The sequence below is a fragment of the Mytilus galloprovincialis genome, chromosome 10 (genome assembly GCF_965363235.1).
Source record: "Mytilus galloprovincialis chromosome 10, xbMytGall1.hap1.1, whole genome shotgun sequence".
In the NCBI taxonomy this organism is placed as follows: Eukaryota; Metazoa; Mollusca; class Bivalvia; order Mytilida; family Mytilidae; genus Mytilus; species Mytilus galloprovincialis.
Window position 1 is genome coordinate 47,017,664 of NC_134847.1, and position 25,664 is coordinate 47,043,327.

Here is a 25,664-nt window from a genome sequence, read left to right on the forward strand (position 1 = left end):
AGTTGAAGATACCCTGTAATAAAACTTTATTTTTTTGTAAATATTTAACAATAATGTATATAAAAAGAAATCTGAACACATGCATTTCAATAGACAATTTTTCAATAAAAATGTTAACAAATATGTTTTAATGAAATGACTGCAAACCATGTCTTCTACAACAGATCCTTTTTCCAATAAAAATCTTATGTTAAACTAGGGTTACTGATTTGGATAATATGCAGCAAAGGACTTAATATTCTTAACATAACTGTCAAAATCAGTTTTGTAAGAAGACATTATCAGTTTTATTATAGTTTTATTATTGACATTTTCAAGTGGATTGCAATTGGTGGAATTGCATCTACAACAAAATTTGTGGTTTTAATAGCAATGATTTCAAATGTTTGACTGAAACTTAAAGAAAACAAAAAATCTGATTAAAGGGAGCTACCATTTGATTTTAATAGTGGGCTAGGTTGAAAAATTTTGTCCTGCATTTTTTTAGTTGTAATCTCTGTCCTGCCTATATATTTTTCATTCTGTTGGTCCTCCCTTTTTTTATTAGTTTATCTTGACTTTTTTTTTACAAAGTGCCCCATTCTGATATTTTTTTACTCCTGTCCTCGGATACAGGATTTAAGTTCAAATATATATTGCATCAAATTTACATAGAAATTATAATACATTAATGAAAAATATGCAATGAAATAAAAAACCTTAAATAAAAACAAAGCAAATATTACAACTAATTTATAGTTGACCATTACCTCATCCCAAAAATGAGAAGATAACATGTGAAGTGTATTTTTTACAATTTTTAAAAACTACTTCAATACAAGAATCTCAAGACCATAGTGTTGCAGGCACAAAATTTACATATTATATACTGGTTTTCAAAGGTTTTCAGTACAATAATTGGAAAGCTGTAACCTAGTTTTTAAGCCAAACTCTTGTATGATGAAGCCAAGTGTAATTCAAACTGGTCGCCTTGTTTCGCATATTAATTTGTCTGTAAAAACAATGATGCATGTCAGCAAAAAGAATTGGATGGTATCCCAAATCATCAGATATAATTTGAAAATAAAACATCAATGTAATTATTTGTCAAAACCTGCTGAAAAAGGCACACTTTCACTGGTTCTGATAGAGATAAACAAAACGATATACATGAAATACCTAAAAAAAAATCATAACTAGAGACTCTTAAGAGCCTGTGTTGCTCACCTGTATTTACTGATGCATTGGAAATCATGTAAAATAAGGTTAAAATCATACTTTATAGTATAAGATATCTTTAGATACTATAATAATATCTAAGATAATAGCAAACCAGATGCTCCGCAGGGCACAGCTTTATACGACCACAGAGGTTGAACCCTGAACAGTTGGGGCAAGTATGGACACAACTTTCAAGCTGGATTCAGCTCTAAATTTGAATTGTGATTAAATAGTGATACAGCAGAGGTTTCTGACACAAAATGAATGTGGTCTCATGAACTTAACATTTTTTTTTTGCCTTTGAGCAATTCACTATGCTGTTAAATATTAATCCTCTCAAAAAAATGATTGAAGAAATTTTCTTTTTATTTATGAAATCTGAAATGAGAAAAAACACCCCCCCATATATTTTTTTTTCACAATTGAAAATACTTGCTATTGCACAATACTGTGCAATTGGAGATTACTTGCTATTGCTGAATACTGTGCAATTGAAAATTTCTTGCTATTGCACAATATTAAATATAATTATTTTGATCCTGATTTGGACCAACTTGAAAACTGGGCCCATAATCAAAAATCTAAGTACATGTTTAGATTCAGCATATCAAAGAAGCCCAAGAATTCAATTTTTGTTAAAATCAAACTTAGTTTAATTTTCGACCCTTTGGATCTAATGTAGACGGTTGACCAATTTGAAAACGGGACCAAAAATTAAGAATCTACATACACAGCTAGATTTGGCATATCAAAGAACCCCAAGTATTCAATTTATAATGAAATCAAACAAGTTTATTTTTGGACCCCGATTTGGACCAACTTGAAAACTGGGCCAGTAATCAAAAATCTAAGTACATTTTTAGATTGAGCATATCAAAGAACCCCAAGATTTCAATTTTTGTTAAATTCAAACTAAGTTTAATTTTGGACACTTTGGACCATAATGTAGATCAATTTGAAAAAGGGACTAAAAAATAAGAATCTACATGCACAGTTAGATTCAGCATATCAAAGAACCCCAATTATTCAATCTGTGATGAAATCAAACAAAAAAAAAGTTTATTTTTGGACCCTTTGGGCCCCTTATTCCTAAACTGTTGGGACCAAAACTCCCAAAATCAATCCCAACCTTCCTTTTATGATCATAAACCTTGTGTTTAAATTTCAAAGATTTCTATTTACTTATACTAAAGTTATGGTGCGAAAAACAAGAAAAATGCTTATTTGGGCCCCTTTCTGGCCCCTAATTCCTAAACTGTTGGGATCTCAACTCCCAAAATCAATCCCAACCTTCCTTTTCTGTTCATAAACCTTGTGTTTAAATTTCAATTATTTCTATTTACTTATACTAAAGTTATTATGCGAAAACCAAGAATAATGCTTATTTGAGCCCTTTTTTGGCCCCTAATTCCTAAACTGTTGGGACCAAAACTTCCAAAATCAATCCAACCTTCCTTTTATGGTCATAAACCTTGTGTTTAAATTTCATACATTTCTATTTACTTAAACTAAAGTTATAGTGCGAAAACCAAAAGTATTCGGATGATGCTGACGACGACGCTGACGCTAACGTGATACCAATATACGACCAAAAAATTTTCAATTTTTGAGGTCGTATAAAAACTGCAAAATATCCACAAAATTACTAACTCAGGGGCAGCAACCCACCAACTGGATGTCGGATTTGTCTGAAAATTTCAGGGTAGATATATCTAAATCTGATAAACATTTTTGCCACCAGTCAGATTTTGCTCTAAATGCTTCAGTTTCAGAGATATAAACCAAAAACTGCATTTTACCCTATGTACTATTTTTAGCCATGTCTGCCATCTTGGTTCGTGGGCAGGGTCATCGGACACTTTTTTTTAACTAGATACTCTTATGATGATTGGGGACAAGTATGGTTACATTTTGTCTTAGTAGTTTCAGAGGAGAAGATTTTTGTAAAAGTTAACGACGCCAGACTACGGACGCAAAGTGATGAGAAAAGCTCACTTGGCCCTTTGGGCCATGTGAGCTAAAAATGTAACATTCAATGCTTTTAATGTTCCAATGAATTTAAAGAAGGAATTACCTTCAATATAAATCATGATATGAACAAATCACAATCAGTAAATTACTTTACAAATATAAAAATCATTTTGATTATTGTCCTTAGTTTGATTTGATGATTTTGACATTGACATTTTGAGAAGTATTCAGAAAAAAAGTATTTTTCAATTTGATTTGATTTATAGAATTTTAACATGCACGTTGACAAGTTCAAGTTTAGTCTATCATAACCATACATCGAACAGTACTATTATAAAATCATAACATCATTAATTTCTTCTATGTAATGCTGGCAAGTACCCGTTCATATGTATATATGCAGTGTAACTTCATTTGATTTCTTAAAAAAAACCACAAAATTCAATAATGTATTATATATTATAACTTCTTATCATCCAACAAATTGCAGTTACTATGAATAGACTAGAATGGTTTCAAATAATATGTTCTAAAGTTATTCAAAACCTTAATAAACCAAACATCAGATATATTTGTTTAGATATTAAAATTGAGAATGGAAATGGGGAATGTGTCAAAGAGACAATAACCCGACCATAGAGAAGACAACAGCCAAAGGCCACCAACATTAATTTAGAGAAAACAACTGTACAAATTCTACAGGATGCTATACACCAATAGGCAGATAACAAAATGGTGGCAATGTTCTTTTTCACAGAATTTAAAATGTAGTACAATTTGACATTATTGATATTTAAATGATACAACTCATTTAAATTGAAGCTGAGTCAGCATCTTTCTTGCTGGTGATACCTCTGGTTCTGGTTTTGTTAGCTTTTGTTTCTTTGGTGTTGTAAACAGATCTTCTCCCATATATTTCTTTTTTGGTGATTCTGAAAAACTGTCAAACTCATCAATACTTAAAGAATCTGCAGATGAATTACTTCCCTTTTTTGAACTCTTTGTCTGATAGTTTGAAAAAGAGGCTTGAAGTTCTGTATTATGACCTTGTGATTTGACTGATGTTATTTGACTGTTCTGAGCCATGGAGGCTTCTAACATGTCACAAGCAGCAGTCAAGTCACCGTTTATTTCAGAGTTTTCTGTCATGTCTAAGGAATCCATCAGATCGAAACTATTGTCATTTTCAGTACCACTTATGTCATTTTGATTATCTGGACATTTTTTGTTTTCTTGAGTTGCTTCAATGTAAGTATCATCTCCATAATCAGACCACTGACTGTCAGACAGTGGTGACTGCGGTGCCACATCATCAGAATCCATAATACTATCTAAATGTGGCTTCTTTAGGAAGATTTGGAGTCCATTTCTTTGACATAAAGGTGTTGATGTAGAGGGTTTTATGCTACTGCTATTGAATGATGTGCTAGGACCTGCATATGCATTTTCCTTGTCTTTCAAAATGGTGAAAATGGGTTCTTTAGAGCTTTCCTCCTTTGAAACCAATTCATCTAAAATTTCCTCCACCTGCAAAAGACATGTGTCCTCTAAATAGAGATAAGCAAAGTCAATGTTGCAGTTGATTATGGCAGATTTTACAATAAGAAGGAATTATTGTTTTTTGTATCCATCAAAAAAGCAATTGCTGAAACTGTGAAACAGACTGTGTAATGGAGTAATGCATTATGTTATTGAATAAAATGTGTCTTTCTGAGTAAATAAAAATAAAAATTACTCTGTGTTTGTGTTTTATGTTAGAATTAGAGGGTTTTCAATTTCAAAATATTGGACATGGAATAGACATCATGACCTACTTTACTGACATCCAGCTTATTTGGAGTGGAATTTTGAAGTATTATTTATAAGTGGAGCCTAATAACATGGACTTATATTTTAATAAAAAGTCTTCTTTTGTGTTTTAATCATAACTTTAAGGCAGATTTTTATTGGTAAAGGCTAAAAAAGGTAATTTAATAATATTGTTGCTAACGTCACGTCTTTTCCGTCCATTGTGGTATGTCACGATCGCAATTTTCTTGTTAGTTCTCAGACAGCCCATTGTAGTTATTTTTATCCCGGGTTTTATAAATAATTGAAAATAGCAATCATATTAAATTTGGATGACGTAAGGGGGTCAAAGGACTTGAGGAATCAATATCATTGGCTGTTTTATTTTTTGCGAACGTTACTGTTCGAGGTTTCCGTCCAAATCAGTGTCACGTGAGCAACATATATTTATATCTGTAACTCTCCTGTATAGGAGTTACGATATCGCCCTTTGCAGAAATAGATTCGGAGTCAGTTCCTTCACATGATGGGGAAGCAAAGAAGGTAAGTTGTATGTAATATCGTTACAAGAGGACCTTAAATGTATTCCGTCCATCAAAAAGACGTTCGCAACAAAACATAATGTCATGATAGTAGATGTTGCTAATGTTACTATTACGAATTGGTTTCTTGTGTATTCATTTGATATAAAGTACACCTGCAAATGACATTCTGTATATTTAGAAATTCTAAACCAGACTGTACAATTTTATTACTCCAGGCATATATTAAACATCACTGTGTGCATACATTTTAACTTTTAAAGATGTTGTTGCTCATGTGACATGTCCAAATGTCGCTAACGTTACTCATTTTTGTCTCCGTCACATTAGCAACATGAAAGTAGGAGACAGAACACAATACTGTAAAATCTGCCTTATATAATTATAAAACATGTGTTTTCATAGGAGAGGTATTATGTACTTAATTGTTATATGTTTCGTCTCTAAATTAATACTCTTGTACTAAATGATTACCAAGAGGGCTCATGTGGTACAATTTAATCTCAATAGATAACACATGTTATTCCAACTGGTAACAAGTGTAGTCTCAGGAGAGACACATTTCAACTAACGGGCAATTTGTTCTCAATGGTGAAATATAGATTCTACCACTGCCTCGAGTGTGATACAATATTTATCAACTCAAGACAATTAAGTCTACACATTTAAAATGCAAGCACAAGATTTGGTGGTTGAATCAGTTTCTCTAATGATTTTTATACGATATGCAGACAACATTTATCCTTCTTTTCAAATGACCTGCAAAAGGATGTATTTCTACATGAGGTCATCAGGCATGGTCACATTTTTTCATGACGTCAAAAAAGGAATTTCAGAGAAAAGCAAGGAAATCTGAACTCGTAAATAAATTTTGACCAATAAAGAATTGAGATCAAATGAACTACACATAATAAAAATAATCAACAGGTCATGAATGGGATAAATTGAGTGAGAATTAAAGAAGAACTGTTATACTATATCTTTACTGCAGTGGTATTTTTATACTTTGTCTTGAATGGAGAGGTATTGTTATATTATGTACTCAATTGAGAGGTTCTGTTATACTTATTGGTAATAAGTCTTCAGTATGCAGGCATCAGTACTGTTCAACTTATAGGTATTACCGGTATATGTCTGAAAAAAGGGAAAATTAATTTTCTTCATCCCACAAAGATCATTTTTTCTTACTGGTAACAAGTGTATCTTAAGAGAATACCTGGTAGGTAATATTTGACTGACTGGTAATGTATGTTAGAACAAACTGGGAAAAGTAATGTTATATGTCCCGCAAGGAGCATCTATACTTACTGGTAACATGTTATGTAGCTGATGGTATAAAGTTGTATTCCTTCTCTCTGGGTCTTTCTGTATAGCTTTTTGTAGATGATATTTTGTTCCTTCAATATGGACGGCTTTCTTTCCCCTTGTTACAGCAGTATACACATGCTGCCAGTTTTGATACTGATTGAACCCCAGTACATATACTAATGTCTCACATTCAGATCCCTACATAAAGAAATTCAAAGAGAGGCTTAGTCAGTGTCCTCCTTTTTCACTGAGGTAAGGTGGTGGGTTTTTTTTAAACACTCTAAACCAGATGTTTTTTTTGTGTTTTTTTTTTTAAAACATTTCCAACAAGTTTTTTTTACTGTGGGCGGGGTGAGGGTCACATTAGTATTATTCAAATTTAGTGGAATTGAGCAAAAAAATAAATAGATGTCAAATAAACTGTCAAATATTTTTCTTTGATTATTAATTTCTGATAATGTTTGATAAAAAATAATAATGGCATGCTTATAACTGTCACTTGGAAATCTAATAAATATGTCACCTGCATCAATTAAAACAATCTTAATTATGTAGTATTTCAATTATTTGATATGAAAATAAATGCAAATACATAAAATTTATGGATTGTTATGCTTATCTATAATAGTTATATAAATAAGAAGATGTGGTTTGATTGTCCATCAGAGTCAAATGAAGTAGATGAAAGCAACTTCTCAGTTTTGTGGATTCATTAATATTCCTTGGATACTTATTTTCCTGGATTTCATGGGTACAGGGGAACCACGAATTTAAATGTTCACTGAATTGCAAATTTTCTAAAGGAATGTATGCAGACTTTGCCAAAACCATGAATTTAAATATCAACTAATATGCAAGTTTTCCTCAATCCCGGAAAATTGGTTCCCATGAAAATAAATGAATCCACAGTATAATTTTAGTCACCATACAGCTTCAATGATGAGCATGTTGTTCAGATATCTCATAATTAAAGGTGTGCATCAATTTGCCTTAATTTTTGTATAAAATTCTAGTTTTTCTTCATGTAAATCAATTTTAACTTACCTCCTAACTGGTGCACTCAATTAGCGTTTATCACTTTTAAGGTAAGTGGTTTATAAATGGAACCAAGTTTCCATAGTGGCATAAACAATCTATGGTGTTACCTTTTTACCTACCTGAAACGTATGAATAGTACGAGCCCAGGAATGTTTCATTTTGCACTTCTGCATGACTTCTTTGTAATTTACCCACAATTCCCTAGGACATTCACGATCTTCATCAGAAAATTTTAAAAATCTATCTGCTCTCCCTCTGTTGCTCACACTATTGACTTCCTGATAAAGAAAAAAACCAATCATTTATACAGTATCAACTTCTCTATTCATATAACTGTTCTTTTCATACAAGTATGGCTATTTTGATTTTTTTATAAATCCTTAATGAGGAGGGTAACATATGATATTGTGCTGTAGAAACTTTCCTGCATAACAGTGATTTTTATTCAAACTGCTATTAATGTCAAACTTTCATATTTTGTAAACAATATGTTTCTAAATTGTGCTGTCAGTTTTCTTGTTTGAATTGTTCATGTTTTTCATGTTTTTCATGTCAGGGTCTTTTATAGCTGATTATTCAGTATGAGTTTTTCTCATTATTGAAGTGACCTTTAATGGATTACTGCCATGTCATTTGAACACTGACCCATAATTATCTCATTGGCAATCATATCACATTTCCTTATTTTTATATTTATAGATTATCGTTGATCATCTCAACGAGATTGATTTTCTCGCTTGAGCCGGGACGGCGAAACGAGAAAGGCAATCGAGTTGAGATGATCAATGATAATCTGTTTATCGCTATTTTACCTTTGACGACGTTGTCAATTTCATATCAATTTCGTTAGCAACGCCACGTGCCTGCTTAGTTTCTAGCGATAATTTTCCATCTCAAGCAAGTAGCATGATATGATTATTATCACAAAAAAGATCAACTGGGAAAAATGCACGAAATAGCGATAATAATATTTATATTGAAAAATAACAGTTATCAACAAATACAAATACTAATAAAATGAAATTTCCTTGATGTTAAGGAAAGACCCAGTAAAATTTTTTCACTTCAAACCACATAATTCCAATGGAAACTTAGTTATAGAAATACAGTAACATGAATAATCCCTTCTGACAGTAAGGTCCATGGTGAGGGGACATATCTTTTGGGCTGTATAAAGATATGCGGCCAAGTATGGTCAGAATGGACCTTGGTGGTGCTAATCTCCTTGCTAGTGTTGAGCATCATGCTATCAGCACATGTGAACTCTGTGAAGAGTCGTCTAGTGAACAGATCAATAGTTCAATTTCTGCCTTTTTCCAGATTCCCTTTTTCCACACTCCATGCCAGTCAGAGTGCTGATTAAAGCTGGTATGGTTCATTTTCTCTAAATTCAAAAGTTAAATTTCTCTACTATCCCAGATTCCCTTTTTCCACCCTTATTCCAAGTCAGAGCAAAGTGCTGATTCTACACTGGTATGGTTCATATTCTTAAACCCTTTCCTCCACGGAAATTTTTATTTTACATACTTGATTCGCATGGGATTTTTCAATAAAATGCTGAAAATCAGCAAGTTTAACGTATTTTTTTAATGCATTTGGAAAACAAATATTTCATCAATGAAATTCCAATCATACATTCTTATGAATATCCTTTTTATATTGAATACAAATTTTATAAGTTCTGATACAGATATTTCGAAGTCAGAAGCGTCAAAAGGCATCATTATGAAGGAAAGGGTTAACTTGATCTTATACTGAAAATTTTATCAAACAGATATCAATCATTCAAATGCACATACAGCTTTAATGAAGTAAATTTCTCCGTTGCAAAGTCTGATGGTGGCAGCAGTCTTCTTTTTCTTCTGTTTCCTGCTTGCTTCATTTCTTTCTGGATTCATTGTTGTATTTGTTGCGTTCATTGTTTCACATAGACTTGTTCTAAAACGTATACACAAAAGGGTGAATGATTCAGATAAGTAGAAAAAAATAGTCTAAAAATTATTTATTTATGAAACACACAACGCAAACTTCAAACAGTAACTCAAGAGTCAGACAAAAAATGATGCTTTTAAATTTTTTGAGTACATGTATATATATGATTAATAAGTAATTAAATAACATAATTTTAAGATTAAATGTGATTTTGTAAAGGATTTTTGAATTCCAACTTTGCTAACCCTCTCATTGAAAGTAAAGTTGGTGAGTGAAAGGCTAGTTTACAATTAGAAAGACTTTTACAAAATCCTATCTAATTTCAATAATTCTATTCTAAACAATAAAAAGAGTTTTTGTGTGAAGGTTTCTCTTTTAAAAAAATTTCTTTTCTGGGGATTTTTTTTTTATCTTTGCTAGATGCAACAGGAAAGTGTTTGCCAAAAAAAATCATTCTAAATTTTGACAGCTTTTTCTGTATGTAAAAATAATGAAATCTGAAGTACTGATTGTTCTCTTATTCTTGTCAACTGTTCAACAATCATAATAACAATTGCATGCAAAAAATACTTTGGTTTCTCTTTGACAAAATCCTCACACAAATATTGATATGCATGCACTGTCTTAAATAATAAAAAAAGACACAGAATGAATGTGGTCTTATGAAGTTATTTTTTTTTTTTTTGCTTTTGAGCAACACTATGCTTTTGAATATTAATCCCCTCAAACAAAAATATTTGAAGAAAAATTCTTTTTAATTTCTGAAATCTGAAATGAGTAAAATTTTACCCCCACCCTCCCATTTTTTTTTTTTACCTCACCCTTACCCTTATTCAAAAAAAAGAAAAATATATGTAAACCATTTTAGAATCATAACAACCATTTCCCATAATGCAACAATGAAACAAAAATGTCAGACATCCTAACCAGAATGAATAAAGCCATACTAACCCATCAAGTGTTTGTGACATCAGTGTTATCTCCATTGCGTCTGCTGCTTGTTCAGGTTCTAGGTCTCCCTCTAAATATTTAACATCTATTTTACCATTCCCATCATCCTCGTATACCACAACCATACCATTCTTCTTCAGACAAATCTTATCACCAATTCGGAAATCTAGTTTATTTTTGTGATTCCTTGTGGTATGATTGTTGTACTTTTTACATGCATGTTCATTAATCATCTCACAATATTTACTGTAAAATAAAATAAGCTTATTAGTCCACACACAATACAGTATCGACAATTGATTAAGATATAACACATGTTAATTGTGTTCACTGTATTTTTTTACACAATCATTTTAAATGAGTTTTTATGTAAAAAGTTAAATAACATAAACTAAAGAACTCCAAAGAAAATTCAAAACTGAAAGTCCCTAAACAAATGGCAAAATCAAAAGCTCAAACACATCAAACGAGAGGATAACAAGTGTATACATATTTAATTCAATAAAAATTATGATTCTAAGGAAAGATGATGACCATAATCATGGTGATATATAAAAAAAAGCTGTATATTATTTATTATTTAAAAATAATTCTTACTTAGTAAATGTAATAAACTGAGATCTGGTGTGGTCTTGAAGAGTGGGTTCATCTTTTAACATTCTTTGTACAACTGAAAAATGAAATAATAGATTGTAACTGCAGTTGTAAAGATAAACAGGTGCTCGTAGACAATTTTCTTTTACTTTTTATAAATGAACAAACTGAAGATGTGGTATGAGTGCCATGATACAACTCTCCATCATAATTTGTAAAAGTAAGCCATTTCAGGTCATAGTACGGTCTTCAACATGGAGCCTTGGCTCACACACACCGAAAAGCAGGCTATAAAGGGCCATAAAAATGACTAGTGTAATATTTCCCTCTTTTAAGACACAAACAAATTTCTCAAATTAAAATAAATCAAGTTAACTTTACAACATGGCTTCTATATATTTCTTACACAATTGGCTTATTCATTCTATTGACCAGTTGTAAATTGTTTGATATGAATTATCTGCAGTTGATGAATTCTAAGATCTTCTTTGTTCATAATTCAATCATTATGTCTTCTCTTATTGTTACCTGATATTACTTTAAGGACAGTATTAAAATAGGTGACCATGAATTACAATGTCAGTACTTATTTATTTATTGTTTTGCAATCACAAGAAAAAATTGTCACAGTTTGTCAACATGTAATGTAATATATTAAGAGAAATAGATTCTGGCACTGCATTTTTCAACTGTCGTAACTTGAACTTTCACTTTGCAAGCCTATGCTTTGAAAATCTTTTCCTGTAGAGAAATATATTGATATAGTGATAAATGTATATATCATGGCATGCTGTGCCTATTTTAAAATAGCTAATTAATATTCTATATGGTACATGTATTTGCTTATTGTTTCAAGGCTATACAGTGATCAATAGATTTGTAGAACTTCCTCTTTTGATAACTGGTTGAAAATTGTCCCAATGGCAATCATACTACATCTCCTAATTTTCAAATATAAATTACAAAAAAGTTGTTTCACTTAGATAACTTAACTTGAGTTCAATTTTTAATTAAAGAAAATATGTATTTATTTCTATAATTAATATACCTTACCTACATCATGCATATCGTTACCCTCTTTAGGAACTTCATGTAATGCAAAGTTATGTTCTGAGGAAAATATTGGGTATCTCTTCTCAGATATGTATGTGGCATTTTGTATGATAAGGTTTGATTCAGCTCTGTGATTTGTCTTCAGTTCAATAGCAGATTTTATAGGATACGTTGATTTAAAAATGTCAGCCAGGAGATTTCCAGGTTCAATGGAAGGCAACTGTCGGACATCACCTAGGAGAACAATTTTCCGTAGTTTTGAATTTTCCATCAGTGTTGTAAGAAGGGTTGAAAAAGTAGACACAGCCACCATACTGCATTCATCAACAACAAGTGTCTTTACATGCCTGAATTTCCACTTAGCGTCTGGATCTTTCTGTGTTACGTAAAACTTATAGCTCCATATAATCTGATGTAAAGTAAAACCATTTGTATTGGCTCGTCTACCCAGTAAATTAGCAGCTTTGCCTGTTGGGGCAGTATATATGATGATAGGTTCAGAACTGTCCCTAGGATCTTCTTCCTGTGGTTCTGCTTTGCCATCTTCAGGGCTACATAAAATTTCAGAATCTGGTACCCTATCTGCAGGGCTAGAGAACATCTCAGATTCAGGAAAGTCAGGATCATTGATGTTGTCTCTAGTTTTCTGAGAGTATTTATAGTCATTTAAGTCAATTTCATCTCTTCCATCTATTTGTGACATTTCTTCTTCCCATTCTTCCTTCTTATTTTCTTCATCCAAATCTGTATTTTTATCTTTTTCTTTCTCTCTGTAAAATAGTAATGATAATCTAAGGACTACAAAACTTTAAAAAAAAAAATGCAAACATTAGGAGACTGTTTTTTTGTTTAATTTGTCATTCTAAAATTTTTGCCACAATTTAGAGCAAAAATATCACACCCTTTTATGATATTTTCAGGTAAGAACAGTGTAGGGCTAGTAGGGGCAGATCCTGTCATTCTTAAAAGTGGACTTCCCAATCTAGGATAAAGAGGGGGTTCCAATCATATGTTCCCTTTTAATGCATTGATCGTCCAAAAAAAAGAAGAAAGGGGGATTGGGTTCCAACCCCCAGAACTCCCCTGGATCAGTCACTTGGGTGGGTCAATTGTGTAAAATGCAACGTTCAGCTTTTACTTTTCTTGTCGAGCATAGTATTTAGAGACAATATATTATTGTTAGAATCAAGATTTTATAATTGGAATTAATCTTTGACATGGACTTTCACAAGAATGTACAAATGTACTAACAAATTAATAATACCAAATCCTGAAAAATTTCATAATTTCATATTCCTTAACAATGTCTACAAAACTGCCTACACAGAACAAGTTTCTTCCCAGATTTTTTAAAATATAAATTTTCGCCCACATATTTACAAGTACGTCCGATTTCACATGTTCTACTTACTTTTGTAAAGACATAACTTTAGTGACAACAGTTGTTTTACCACAACCTCCTTTCCCTGATATAACAACTATTGGATACTTTAATAACATCTTAGCTGCTTCCAATTGCTCTTTGTCTCCTCGTACTCTCTCAAATTCTTCACTGAAAACAGACGGATAAATGTTATCATTCTGTATCGATTAATCAATTGACATAAAAAAGTAAATATAAATTTAAATTCAGTGTCACTCTTCTTGTTCTTAGGGGAAAAAATGAACATAATTTTAACAATTACTATTAACTTTCAATGCAATGTAACGTGATTTAAAATATATGTAAGCTTTAAAACAAATGTAATTTTTTAGGTCTTCTGTATGCATACACAGTCAATGTTTATAAGAAAAAAATATGCAAAAGTTTAGTCAATGCTAAAAGTTCCTGATTAAGCCTTTAAGTTTTGGATTTTAAATATCACTGTAAACGATGTTCCAGTTACGCTCTAGATGAAGAACAGCTATAGAAAATTGTTTCCACAAGTTTGTCAATACACTGTTGTCTTATAATTATGTTCATCCCTCTTTTTATAATATTATATTGATAGATACTAATGAATTATGTACATGTACAGTGATCATATGTTCATTCTTTTAGCGAAATCAATTTATCTTTTAAAACAAACCTTTCCAGATCAACATCAAGCTCCCAAGGATCTTCTAACTGCTTTTTATACAAAGTATTAATTCCTTCTGTTATTTTTCGTTCATAATTATAAAGCTGCTGTAAACACACTTTAATATCATTGTCTATCTCAACTTCCTTGGTTATTTTATGCCGTTTTAAGAATTTTAATGCTTCATCGAAGACTCTACACTCATTCTCCATTTTCATTTTCAATTTAGCCAATGAAATCTGTGTATGGCCATTTTGTCTGGAGTCAGTTTTTAAAAAGTCGTAGATAATCAGTGCTTCTTTATTTACTTGGTCTAAGTCATCAAACAGACCAGCTCTTTGTATTGACATCAATGCTACTTCACAACCTACCAAATCATAATCTTTGTTCAGTAACTGAAAATAAGTCAACAGAAATTTAAAAGATTTTCCATTAAGCAAGACATATCACTTTTCAACATTTTTATACACCCTGCCTTTTAAATAATTAGGGTTGAGTTTTCCTCATGAAGGTAAATTCATAAACACGCTTCAGTTGCATAATTTTATAAAATCCATTCATACACAGTACACACATTATATCACCTGGTACCAAAGTAAAAAATAAACATTTACAGATTGATGACCCCAACGAAGATATGGACAACATAAAAAGCTTTTTACATGAGTAATTTAATTTAAAAGGACATTGTAGTTGTAATGAAAAGCAGTATTTTTAAAGCCTATTCATTTTTAAGAAAACATGTATATTGCTAAAGTAAATTTCCAATATGATATGTGCCACAACTATCAGACCTAAATGATTTATTCATTCAGGTCTGATAATTCACAAACCTTTTTAAATCCAAACACCCATGGTTTGAGGTCTAAAGCCTTGCTGAGATCTTTAACAAGACTTTCATTTTCAGGGTTCTCCATGATGGCTTTGAACTGCATGGGTAGCAACTGTGACAAATGCGATACTAACTTGGGATATTTCAAAGCCTTTGATATACATGCCCACTCTGAAAAATAATAATTTCTTGAATTATAATTTTCATACAGCACCAACAAGCAACAATAACGATTTGGTAAAAGAAATTATTTCTAAACAATTCAATGTATTTTTCTAATACATGTACCAGCATCTATGTAAATGCTAAAAAACTGGAATGCAGATACATCTGTTACTTAAAGACTTTTGTAATCTTTGGCAGTATAAACTTCCAAATAGGAGATAATTCTTTGTCTGTTTTCTTAACACAAACATAGCTTCCTTCTTAAAAAGATAAGTAAGATGCACAGGTTGTAGTGTTGAAGACTATAGCTCAACACATACATATATAAACTAGGCTTTTAAAAAAAATAATCGAATTTACTCTTTGTTGTTGCAACTGCTTTCTTTAGCTATATAGTAATACTTGATTTAAAGTGTCATATTCTTATACAAATGCAAGTTCCAAATGAAATCATGGGTTATGAAAATTGGCTAATTAGGCAAAAAAAAATATGTCTGTTTAAAGGGGCACTAGCTGCCAAATTCATGATCACCGATTTGACTCAAATTCTCATTTTTTATTTATAACAATGTATAACATTTTTCAAAACTATCAAAAATATCAAATAAACAATTTACCAGACATGGTCTCAATAAGATGTTGCTTCGTTTCGTGTAAAATTTAGCCAAGACACCATCTAATTAACTATCGAGTTGACCTTCTATGACCATATAAGCAATGTAAACATAAACACAGATATAAATAGATTAAGCAACTTGTGCAATTCTATTTTTATAGGTCTGTTAAATTTTGTATTATAGATTAATCAAAGAGCTGAAAGCTCTGAGGAAAAATGACGCCACTGTCTCTTATATTGGGATAGTTTTTATGCAAGTCTTGATTTTCACATACCTTAATTAGTTTAACAATGCAACATGTCTCGTAAGCATATAATTGATATTTGTATATGTGTGTGTGTGAAGTGAAGGTGACAACTGGCGTTTTTTTTTAAGACAAATGAATAGGTCAAGACTACCTGAATTGTACAAATAAATACCGTAGAAAGGCTTGTATATTTCTCACTGGTACATAGTCTAAATCCGGGTCCGTTCGCGCCCATTCACGTTTGCGCCCACTCATGTTCGCCCCCTTTCATTTTCACACCCTACATGTTCGCACCCAATCTTAATTGGTTTTGTGTTTAATAACTCTGTAAGCAAGTGTTTTCTTATAAGTATAATTGTTGTCATTGTCTCAAAATAAAGTGTTGAATAAATCTTAATCATGTTTTGGATAGGGTATTGTTAAAAATAATAATAATCCTTTCTAAATAAAGTGGTATTTTGTCAACGTTTTATTTTGTGTTGAATAAATCTTAATCATGTTTTGGTTAGTGTATTGCTATAACTTTGTTTCATTGACTTGTTTCAAAATGAAGTGAGATTCTGACTATGTTTTTTTCTGTGTGGTAAATAAATTTTATCATGTTTTGATTATAATAGTGGATTGCTATATTTTGGTTCCTATATTTTATTGTTTCGTTGTTTCAGATCAAAGGGACCAAGCTGTTAAAAACAATTATCTTTTGTGTTTTTCCTTTAAAATCTTCAATGTTTACTCATACCAAGCTATAAATACATTCAGTATTTACACCAAAGCAATTTAAAACAACAATCATGATTTTCCAATTATTCAAATTGAATTTGAATTAAAATTGGGCGCGAATGAGTGGAGTGCGAACGGACCTTGGGTGCGACCGTGCGAGCTGCGAACGTGTAGGGTGCGAAAGTGTATTGGGCGCGAACAGACCTGATACCACAGTCTGAACCCCCTTCTCCCACAAAATATTAAGTAAATAATCTTTTTGTTACTGTTATCAAAGGTCTAATGAAACTCAGGTAATTTCAAACATTTGTCAAAGAATTCTAGTCATTACCGGCACCTGGTTAAATTGGCACCTGGACAAATCAGCACCTGGTTAAATCGACACCTGATTTAGTCAATTCATCACCCATGTTAAATATATATTTTTAACAGTATTTTAAGCAAAAAGAGTAAAAATAAGAAAGGGGTTGCCAGAATTTAGCAATTTTTGGGTGTTCATGTACATTTTGTATATATTTATTTTTCTCAACTAAATGACTTTTTTGGTGTATTTTTAATGATATATATATGAGTAGTCCAAATAATTATTACGTCTGGCAAGGCTTTTTTAATTTTATTCTGGGACACCTTCCTATGACCGCAAGGCTATGTTAATTATTTTCTGAGACGCCTTCCTACGAACGTCGTAGGAAGGCGTCCCAGAAAAAAAAAAAAAATCCTTGCCAGACGTCATAATTATTTGGACTAATACATGAGATATTGGATATTTTTATGCATTATTTTAACCAGTTGAGCATTTTACAGAATTGTTGGTTTAATGCTGTTTAAACTTTACTGAAAAAAAACACCTTAAATTGGCTAAATATTTGGCATGAAAGTTTGATTTATTGAAAGGGACTCATAGTTTTCCATTTTATTTTAATAATTGTCTAATTGTTAAAACAACAGTTGGGTAAGGGCTTCGTTGTTTACCTTTATACACAACAACATATTCACTTTGGTTTCCTTGTTTACCTAAATACACAACAACATATTCACTATGTACTTGGTAACAGTTATTAATTAATTGAATAGAAAATATTATAACAAATATTATTGGATGCCGAATTGACGTCAAATAGGTGCCGATTTGACTATATGCCAATTTTAATAACCAGGTGCCGACTTGACTTGTACGTTTCAATTCCTCTGCGATCGTTTGCGGTATTTTCTTGAGAAAACATATTTTCCATCATCAAAGAGAAGAAGAAACTGCTTGAAAATGATTCTGGAACGCTTCATGATTGTAAAAATAAGTTTAATTCACTCAAATAACAATTTTGAAACTTGCGATGTTTAAACAGGAAGTTTCAAAAGCACGTGTAAAAGAAGAAAATAACCGGTGAGAGTGGAAATCCGTACATGACAGATATCACTATAGTACGACTTTGAAAGTAAAACAGTTCCATCCTTTTGTAAAACAGTCTTTAATATACCTATCACATTAATGTTTGAAGGGTCTTAAGCTTATTCAAACCATTTAAGTCGGTATGAAACACCAAAACGGAATGAACAATAACCGATTACGTTTTGTAGTTTACAAATTCTAAACTGGTTCCCGTCAAACTACAACACTTTGTTCGAGTGTAATGGAATACAAACAGAAACCAGTTAGTAAATATGAAACCGAGTGTAAACTGGTTCCTGGCTGATAACTACACAATGATCATGCATAATGATAACACAAGCAGATTCCAGTTTGTATGGAAAATAGTAAATACGAAACCAAGCGCGGTAGGCAGAGAAATGTAATGAAGTTCAGGTCGGCAGTAATGGAACAATGACTGCGTCATTTTCCAAAAATTTATGTTTATCCTCGTTTCTATCTTTATAAGAATGATTTTGTGTGGATCGAATCAGTTAATCAAATTATTTACCTTTGTATCACTTTCAATGTTGACATCCTTTACCTTTAAATACCCGTACACGGACATTGCATGCGTTATTCTATCACTTTCTACAGGGTTAAATTGGAGTTCACATGAATATGGATTTAATGAGGTCGAATTATTCACTTGCAAGTGAATAACTAATTATTAATGTTTATTAGCTTAATTTGACAAAATTGAACCATTTTAGCTGATAAAAGCAAATTATTATTTCACTTTTTCACTTTCATTAATGATTGAACAAAAAAAAAAAGTATACTTCTGATTTTTTATATAATTCGTAGCTAGTGCCCCTTTAAGGTTACATCATCAAAATAAATAGGGTAGGTGTGTCGGTATTTCCATTTTATTATTTTTTTCCATATTTATGGTGCCATGATTTTGAGTTGTGCTGTCTGTTTTGCCGCAGTCTGAGTTGACCACAGGCCAAGTTTAACCCTATTTTTAATGATTGGATTATTTCCCTTAGTTATTGGTTGGGGAAAAAAATGGCGGCGAAGTTTTTATTTCATTACATGAGTTGCAAGTTTCCTTAAAACAGCTGTCATATTCATGATTGTGAACATTGGGATGTATCAGGCAATTGATTAAATTTATTGGCAACCCTTACTTCGCTTTTGACACAAGTTCTTAATTTTTCACTTTACGACGGAAATAAAATGGCTTAGGGTTGGCGCTCAAATTAGGGTCGGGTCGGGTAACCGTAAACAGGCATATTTTTTTTTGGCCTTATTCAACAAAGACTATGGATTTTCTATCCATTGAAACAATTAATTAACTTAAAGAGACTGTTCTTTGATTACATTTAATCGTATAATTGCATTTTCCCTCATTTTTAACATGTGCCTTTAGAACTGAAAATATGGTGTTGTGTACTTAAAATTCTTGCAGATTGATAAAACATTTAATATTCCTTGACTTATTGTTTTAAAACCTACCAGTTGTATTCAATGCTCTCATAACATTTTCTGATGAAATCTTATTATCTTCTGGCAAAAAGTTAGCAAATTCCTGTATTAACTCTTCAAGGTGTTCAAATTTCAATCTTCTGTTATTTCCACTATGTCTGAAATAGATTATTTAAATAATTAAGATGCATCTCATTATATATTATGCTGGTTCTATTTGTTCTTTACCTTAATCTGTTGTTTACCAAACATTGACCTTAACCAAAACAGAATGTAAAGAAAAACCAAATGAAATACATCCTTCCTTGCATATGCAACTCCAAGTACCGTATTCAGCCATGCATGCACCCCTTTTTGTCGTCCAATATTAGTGAAAAAAAAGTCTATTAAAAACAAAATTTGAAAAAATAGTTGAAATTGTTGATAAAGAAAAACAAGTGTAGTTTATTGATTACCCATTCTAACAAAGTATCAATGAATATGCAATTTCTTCAATCTTAAAAAAAGGTAAACATATTGTATCAACACATCTTTGTTGTTCAACGTTCTTAAGACTTCTGTCTTTAGATTTTTTGTCTTATAGGGTTGTAGTCTCATTGACTAATATCCAACATATTACATTCATAGAAACTACCTAGTGTTAGATCAAGACCTTTGGCATTGCTTATTCAAGGGGGAAAAAGTTCATGAAAAAGAAATGTTCCTACTAATCTTTTTGTTAAATATCACTCTAACTGTCTAACATGAAAACTTACTCTAAATATTGTAAAAATTCATCAATGTAAATATATGAATCATTGCCATTTCGTCCATTTTCTTGTCCCTCTTCTGCTTTACTTAATGTTTTGGTTAGAAACATGTTGACTAATTTATCTCTGACTACTTTATCGTCCTGCCTGATTGTGTATGTCAAACTTGTGCCATCTTTAGGATATCTTGTACGCTTGTCTCCAGTTAAAAACCTTGTTCGTAGTATAGAAATTTTCCACCATGGATCTATGAAGTGAAATGGAGCTGCAACTTTGTTGCTAATGTTAGGCCTCTCAAGATCTTTCAAAATTCCTGAAAGAATAAAGATATTAAGCATTTTATTAACATCATATTTACCAAAGGACAAACGTGTATTGAAATTTAATCTGGTAACAGATTATATACTAAAATAAATTGTTATGATGCACTTACATGTTGTTTCAAGTAATCATGGAAGTTTCTGCACAAAGAGCAAAACCACCCTAATTTAACTACAGTGAGAGCCTGTGTCGCTCTCCTGTATCTACTGTTGTTTTTGGAAATCATGTAAAACGAGGTTAATATCATAATTATTAGTATTAAATACAATAGATTATTAGATACTGTTAAAATAAATAAGATAATAACCAAACTGAAAAATGTCCTTAACATTACAAATTCAGGGGCAGCAACATACAAATGGGTAGGGTTGTCTGATTCCTCTGAAAATTTCAGGGCAGATGTTTCTAAACCTGAATCCTGATGAACATTTTTACCCAGGTCAGATTTATTCTAATTGCTTTAGTTACAGAAATACATGCATAAGCCAAAAAATTGCTTTGCTGAACGTAGCCTTCGGGCCAGGTGACCTAAAAAGTAATCCATGTTCTTCTTAGAAACTTCTCAAGCCACAAGGTTATTGACAAAACAAGGTTTTTCTTTTGAAATATCAAGCATGCTGAAAAATCTTTAATATAAAAATTCTATTTAGAATTTACCCTATTGTTTTATATATATTTTTAAAACATTTACAAAACATGTACCCTTCCTGAAGATATAAAAATTATCAGTGTGATAAGAACTTAGAGGGTACAGTGTGATAAGAACTTAGAGGGTACAGTGTGACAAGAAGGTATTATAAAACAATACAAATTGTCTTTGTGAGAACACTATTTATGAAATGACATGTGACTGAAATGAAACTGAAAAATCACCATACCCTGACAACTTTTCATCTTTCTTCCTTCATAGAGTTGTTTCCCTTGTCCAATGCCATTCATCTCCTGATAATTTAAGAACTGCATTTCCTCTTCCTCCCCTTCAAAGTCGTCATCATCTTCGTGTTCTGGTAATTCGTCATCTTTCATGAAATATCCACAAATCATGTGACAGAAATGGTCGGTATTTCTCTCCTTTCTGTTGTACATATCTACAGAAAAGAATAGTTTCTTGAAATACATTTATATAAAGGAACTAAAAACATTTCTTCTTGTAATAAATCAGAGTTTTTGAAATCTTTCTTTTCCTTGTTGTCCTTGCAAGAAAACTGCTGGTCCATACTATTGCAAAATACCAAATTTGTGGTGGTCCTCTGACCTTTGGAAATTTTAGAGGCTAAAACCCTCAGTCCACCACTTTTCAAGAACTCTGATCATAAACATATACATATTCTTCTATATACTGCATAAATGTCCTGATTCAGTTCAAACCAAAAAGAAACAAAATAGATATATATATTCAAAATCAAAAATTTAAATTTAACAAAATCAAAAATTAAATGAGATCATTTATATTAAAACTTCTAAATTACCCATGCTATTATTCATGATTATAAATAGACCACAAGGTCTTTTTACTGTTGTGTCAAATATTCATTGACTGAAAACATAGCCTATAATATTGATATGCAATTAACATATTTTTTTACTCTTACATTTGTATTTTATACCATTAAGCATGGTAAAACAAACATGATTAAACAAACATGATTAAACAAACTGTTATAATAATCAGGATGTAATGTAATCCTCTGTCAGGTGTGAAAGGTAAACATCCTCCCTAATTGTAATAGAGGAAGTTTTTTTAATGAAATTGTTCATATATATATTTTCTCTGTATATATGTAATTTATAGTTAATTAGCAATAAAGTTAGTTCATTTATTCAGATTATCTCATATTGTTTTGGAAATGTACCGTAATATAAATTTACAATTTTTGCATTTTGGACTTTGTTTTTAATATTTTATCTTAAATTTTGGGTTTCTTTTTACATTTCTCATCAATATCTTTTAATCGACATATATTTATAATTGATGTGTAAATATTTCTATGAATTCTTTGATGTGAAGTTTTCTAGATTTGAGCTCTGAGATATTTTCCCTGCAAAATAATATGGTCAGAGACGGGCTGAAGAATGACATACAATGTACATTACCCCCAACCTAGCCTGGTCATAGAGACTCAACAATTATGAAATATTTGACTGCTTAATCAGACTTAGACCTTCATAAAAAAATATTAAGGACTTTTTCCATCTTTTATCTCACTACGGTATATTCAAAATAAAATCTAGTGGGTTACCAAACATTAATTTCAAACAAAACATAACATAATGAATATATTTTACTTAATCTACAAGGAAAATTACATCTTAAAATTAATGATAGAGACAAATATCTTAATCCATAATCTCAGACAGTAAACAAAAATCTAAGCATGGCATGCTTGCAAAAAGAGTAAAAAATGTCACAAAGAACTCTAACTTCCAATTCTTAAAAATTACAATGAAATCTAAATCATAAGAATATTTTGAATATCTTGAACTTATAAATTAAAAAAAAATAAGAATTTTTCTAAGGGAGACAATTATCATAAAAATATTGCAAATGAAAAAGATGACAATTTTCACTGGTGAGAGGTGGTACACTCGAAAATAAACAAAGTAAAAAATAAAACACGTCACGATGACCTATTTTACAAGACATGTATTTCAGTTAGAAATTTTCATATATCATTTAAGAACACAAAATGGAAAACGGAAGACATATTTTCATCTTTCTTTTGTATTTTTTTTAGGTATCCTTAATTTCCTGGCCTGTATGTTCCTGGTTTTAAAATTTTGTAAACTCATACAGCAATCACTTATAAAAAGAAGTGGACACTTTTTTTGCTAATGATTTAAATGGGGAATGTGTCCTGCCTGCATATAATGGTATAAAGGGACATAACTCAAGTAAAAGTGACACTACCAAAATTTGTACATGATCCAAGTTTGTGGTAATTTACATTGTGTATAATTTTAATAACATTTGGTTGCTGCAACTTAAGTTAGAGAGTAATGAATGGAAATGATTTTTTTTTCCATTTGTGAAGAAGCATAACTCTAGAACATTTAATGTGATGTGACCAAAATTTAAACTTGATCTGTATCTTGTCTTGTGGTAATAACTTTTAGATATTTTATGATCAATTGTATTCAATCATTATCTATGGTAACAATCAAGGGTTTTCAATATTTTTTAGTTGATTGAGAAAATATTAGACAATCAATTATGTTCAATCATATCTATTGTAAGATCTACATTATATGCTAACAAATATTTTTTGAAGTTTATAATGAGCTGGTTAAGTTGAATGCGGGGGTTATCAATTGAATTATAGAGAAGGGTCGTAATAAAAGTTTTTAGGGCGAACAACGGTAAAAATTCTTGCCAAATGACAAGAACATTAAATTTTGGTGCATGACTATAAATTGTACCGATGATTTTGACGTATCACATGTTAATGTTAAATTATTTCCAATTTGAAGTTTTCAGTTGCTGAAAATGCACAGTCAGCGCCTGAAGGTAATTGGCAATATGACCTTCATAGAGAACTTTTACCACAATAACTACTTCTGGTGGCAAAAAGACTTTACATGCACATGGTGGGGATTTTACCAGGTGCAGGTGCGGAACAGAGTTCGCGAAAATGCTCGGTCCTGTCGGTCCTATCTGTCGGACCAGTATTTTGAAGGTTAGTGCCGGTCCCAATGACTGATTTAAAAATGGTTGTTGCTGTGAGTGCCTACGTGTTTACATCAGTCATCCGATTTACCTGCTGCTAATTTCCAGTACTGGTTTCCTATTATAAACAAACTGAAACCAAAGTGCTGATCTACACGTGGCCTGCTAAATTTGTTCATGTAGCCATGCCAGGCAATCAAACAGAGATTGAACCCTTCGATGGAGATAATAAATACTGAGAAAGTGATTCAGATGATGAAATGGATAGTGAAGATGACTTAAAATAAGAACAATCAGAAGAACATTACTGGTCCTTGGCTTTATTGTTAATTTGTCAGTGGCTGTGAAAAATAAAACTAATAATAATAAAACTATTTTTCGTGAAATATGTTATTATTTTTATTTCAGGATAAAATTGAGAGCTTTTTTAGGACTGGCTTAAATTTTGAAGGACTGACAAATAATCTTGCTTTGTCAGTCATGATCGACGGGTCAAAAAACATTTTTGCGAACTCTGACGGAAGCTACTTAATAATTCCAGTGGTGGATTTAGAACTTTTTGTAAGGGGGCCCTCTGAATGACCGAAGGGGGGCACACTCCAGTAATGCATCAGTGATTCCCTAAACAACCAAATTTATCCTACAAAAAAGGGCGGGGGACTGGATCCGCCTTTGATTTCATTGTATATGGGTAGTGCTTCAGAGTAAATTTTCTAAAGGTGGTTAGAATTTAAACACTGAGCATCTTCTCTACACATGATTCATGAAAAATTATATGGTTCCTCTACTTTAGTCATTAAAATATTTATCGTCCACATACTGGCTAAACTAATGTTACTGTAAAGGCAAGATGATAATTCTCAAATGGTTACTGCTTTTCTCAATGTCGAAGTACTATGAGAAGTGTCATTTTCTCCATAATTTTTGCTCTGACAGACTTTGTCAGTCGGGTTTCTTACTTTCAATTTTCACCGGAAGTTTACAACTGCTGCACTGTTTTTGAATATTAATTAAAAAAATGTATATGAAATAATTCAAAACTAAAAAAATAAAACTGCTCTGAAATATTGAAGTTA

At 31.5% G+C, this 25,664-nt stretch overlaps 1 protein-coding gene across 3 annotated transcripts; it reads right to left on the reverse strand.

Moving 5' to 3' along the window:
- Nucleotides 1-9: 9 nt before the first annotated feature.
- Nucleotides 10-25,563, reverse strand: LOC143047679 (DNA helicase B-like). 3 transcript variants are annotated; one of them, XM_076220879.1, is made up of 14 exons: nucleotides 25,409-25,563; nucleotides 21,803-22,012; nucleotides 20,610-20,916; nucleotides 19,885-20,012; nucleotides 15,271-15,440; nucleotides 14,447-14,832; nucleotides 13,789-13,929; nucleotides 12,378-13,147; nucleotides 11,328-11,400; nucleotides 10,731-10,976; nucleotides 9,647-9,785; nucleotides 7,967-8,125; nucleotides 6,810-7,007; nucleotides 10-4,698 (listed from the first exon to the last, which is right to left on the reverse strand). In XM_076220879.1, exons 2-14 carry the CDS (start codon nucleotides 22,008-22,010, stop codon nucleotides 3,979-3,981), a joined length of 3,645 nt encoding a protein of 1,214 aa, XP_076076994.1. In that variant the 5' UTR covers nucleotides 22,011-22,012; nucleotides 25,409-25,563; the 3' UTR covers nucleotides 10-3,978. The 3 variants fall into 3 exon arrangements, with proteins under 3 accessions (XP_076076994.1, XP_076076995.1, XP_076076993.1); XM_076220880.1 differs by having other exon boundaries at nucleotides 25,461-25,542; XM_076220878.1 differs by lacking the exon at nucleotides 25,409-25,563 and adding an exon at nucleotides 22,394-22,474.
- Between the last annotated feature and the right edge of the window lie 101 nt (nucleotides 25,564-25,664).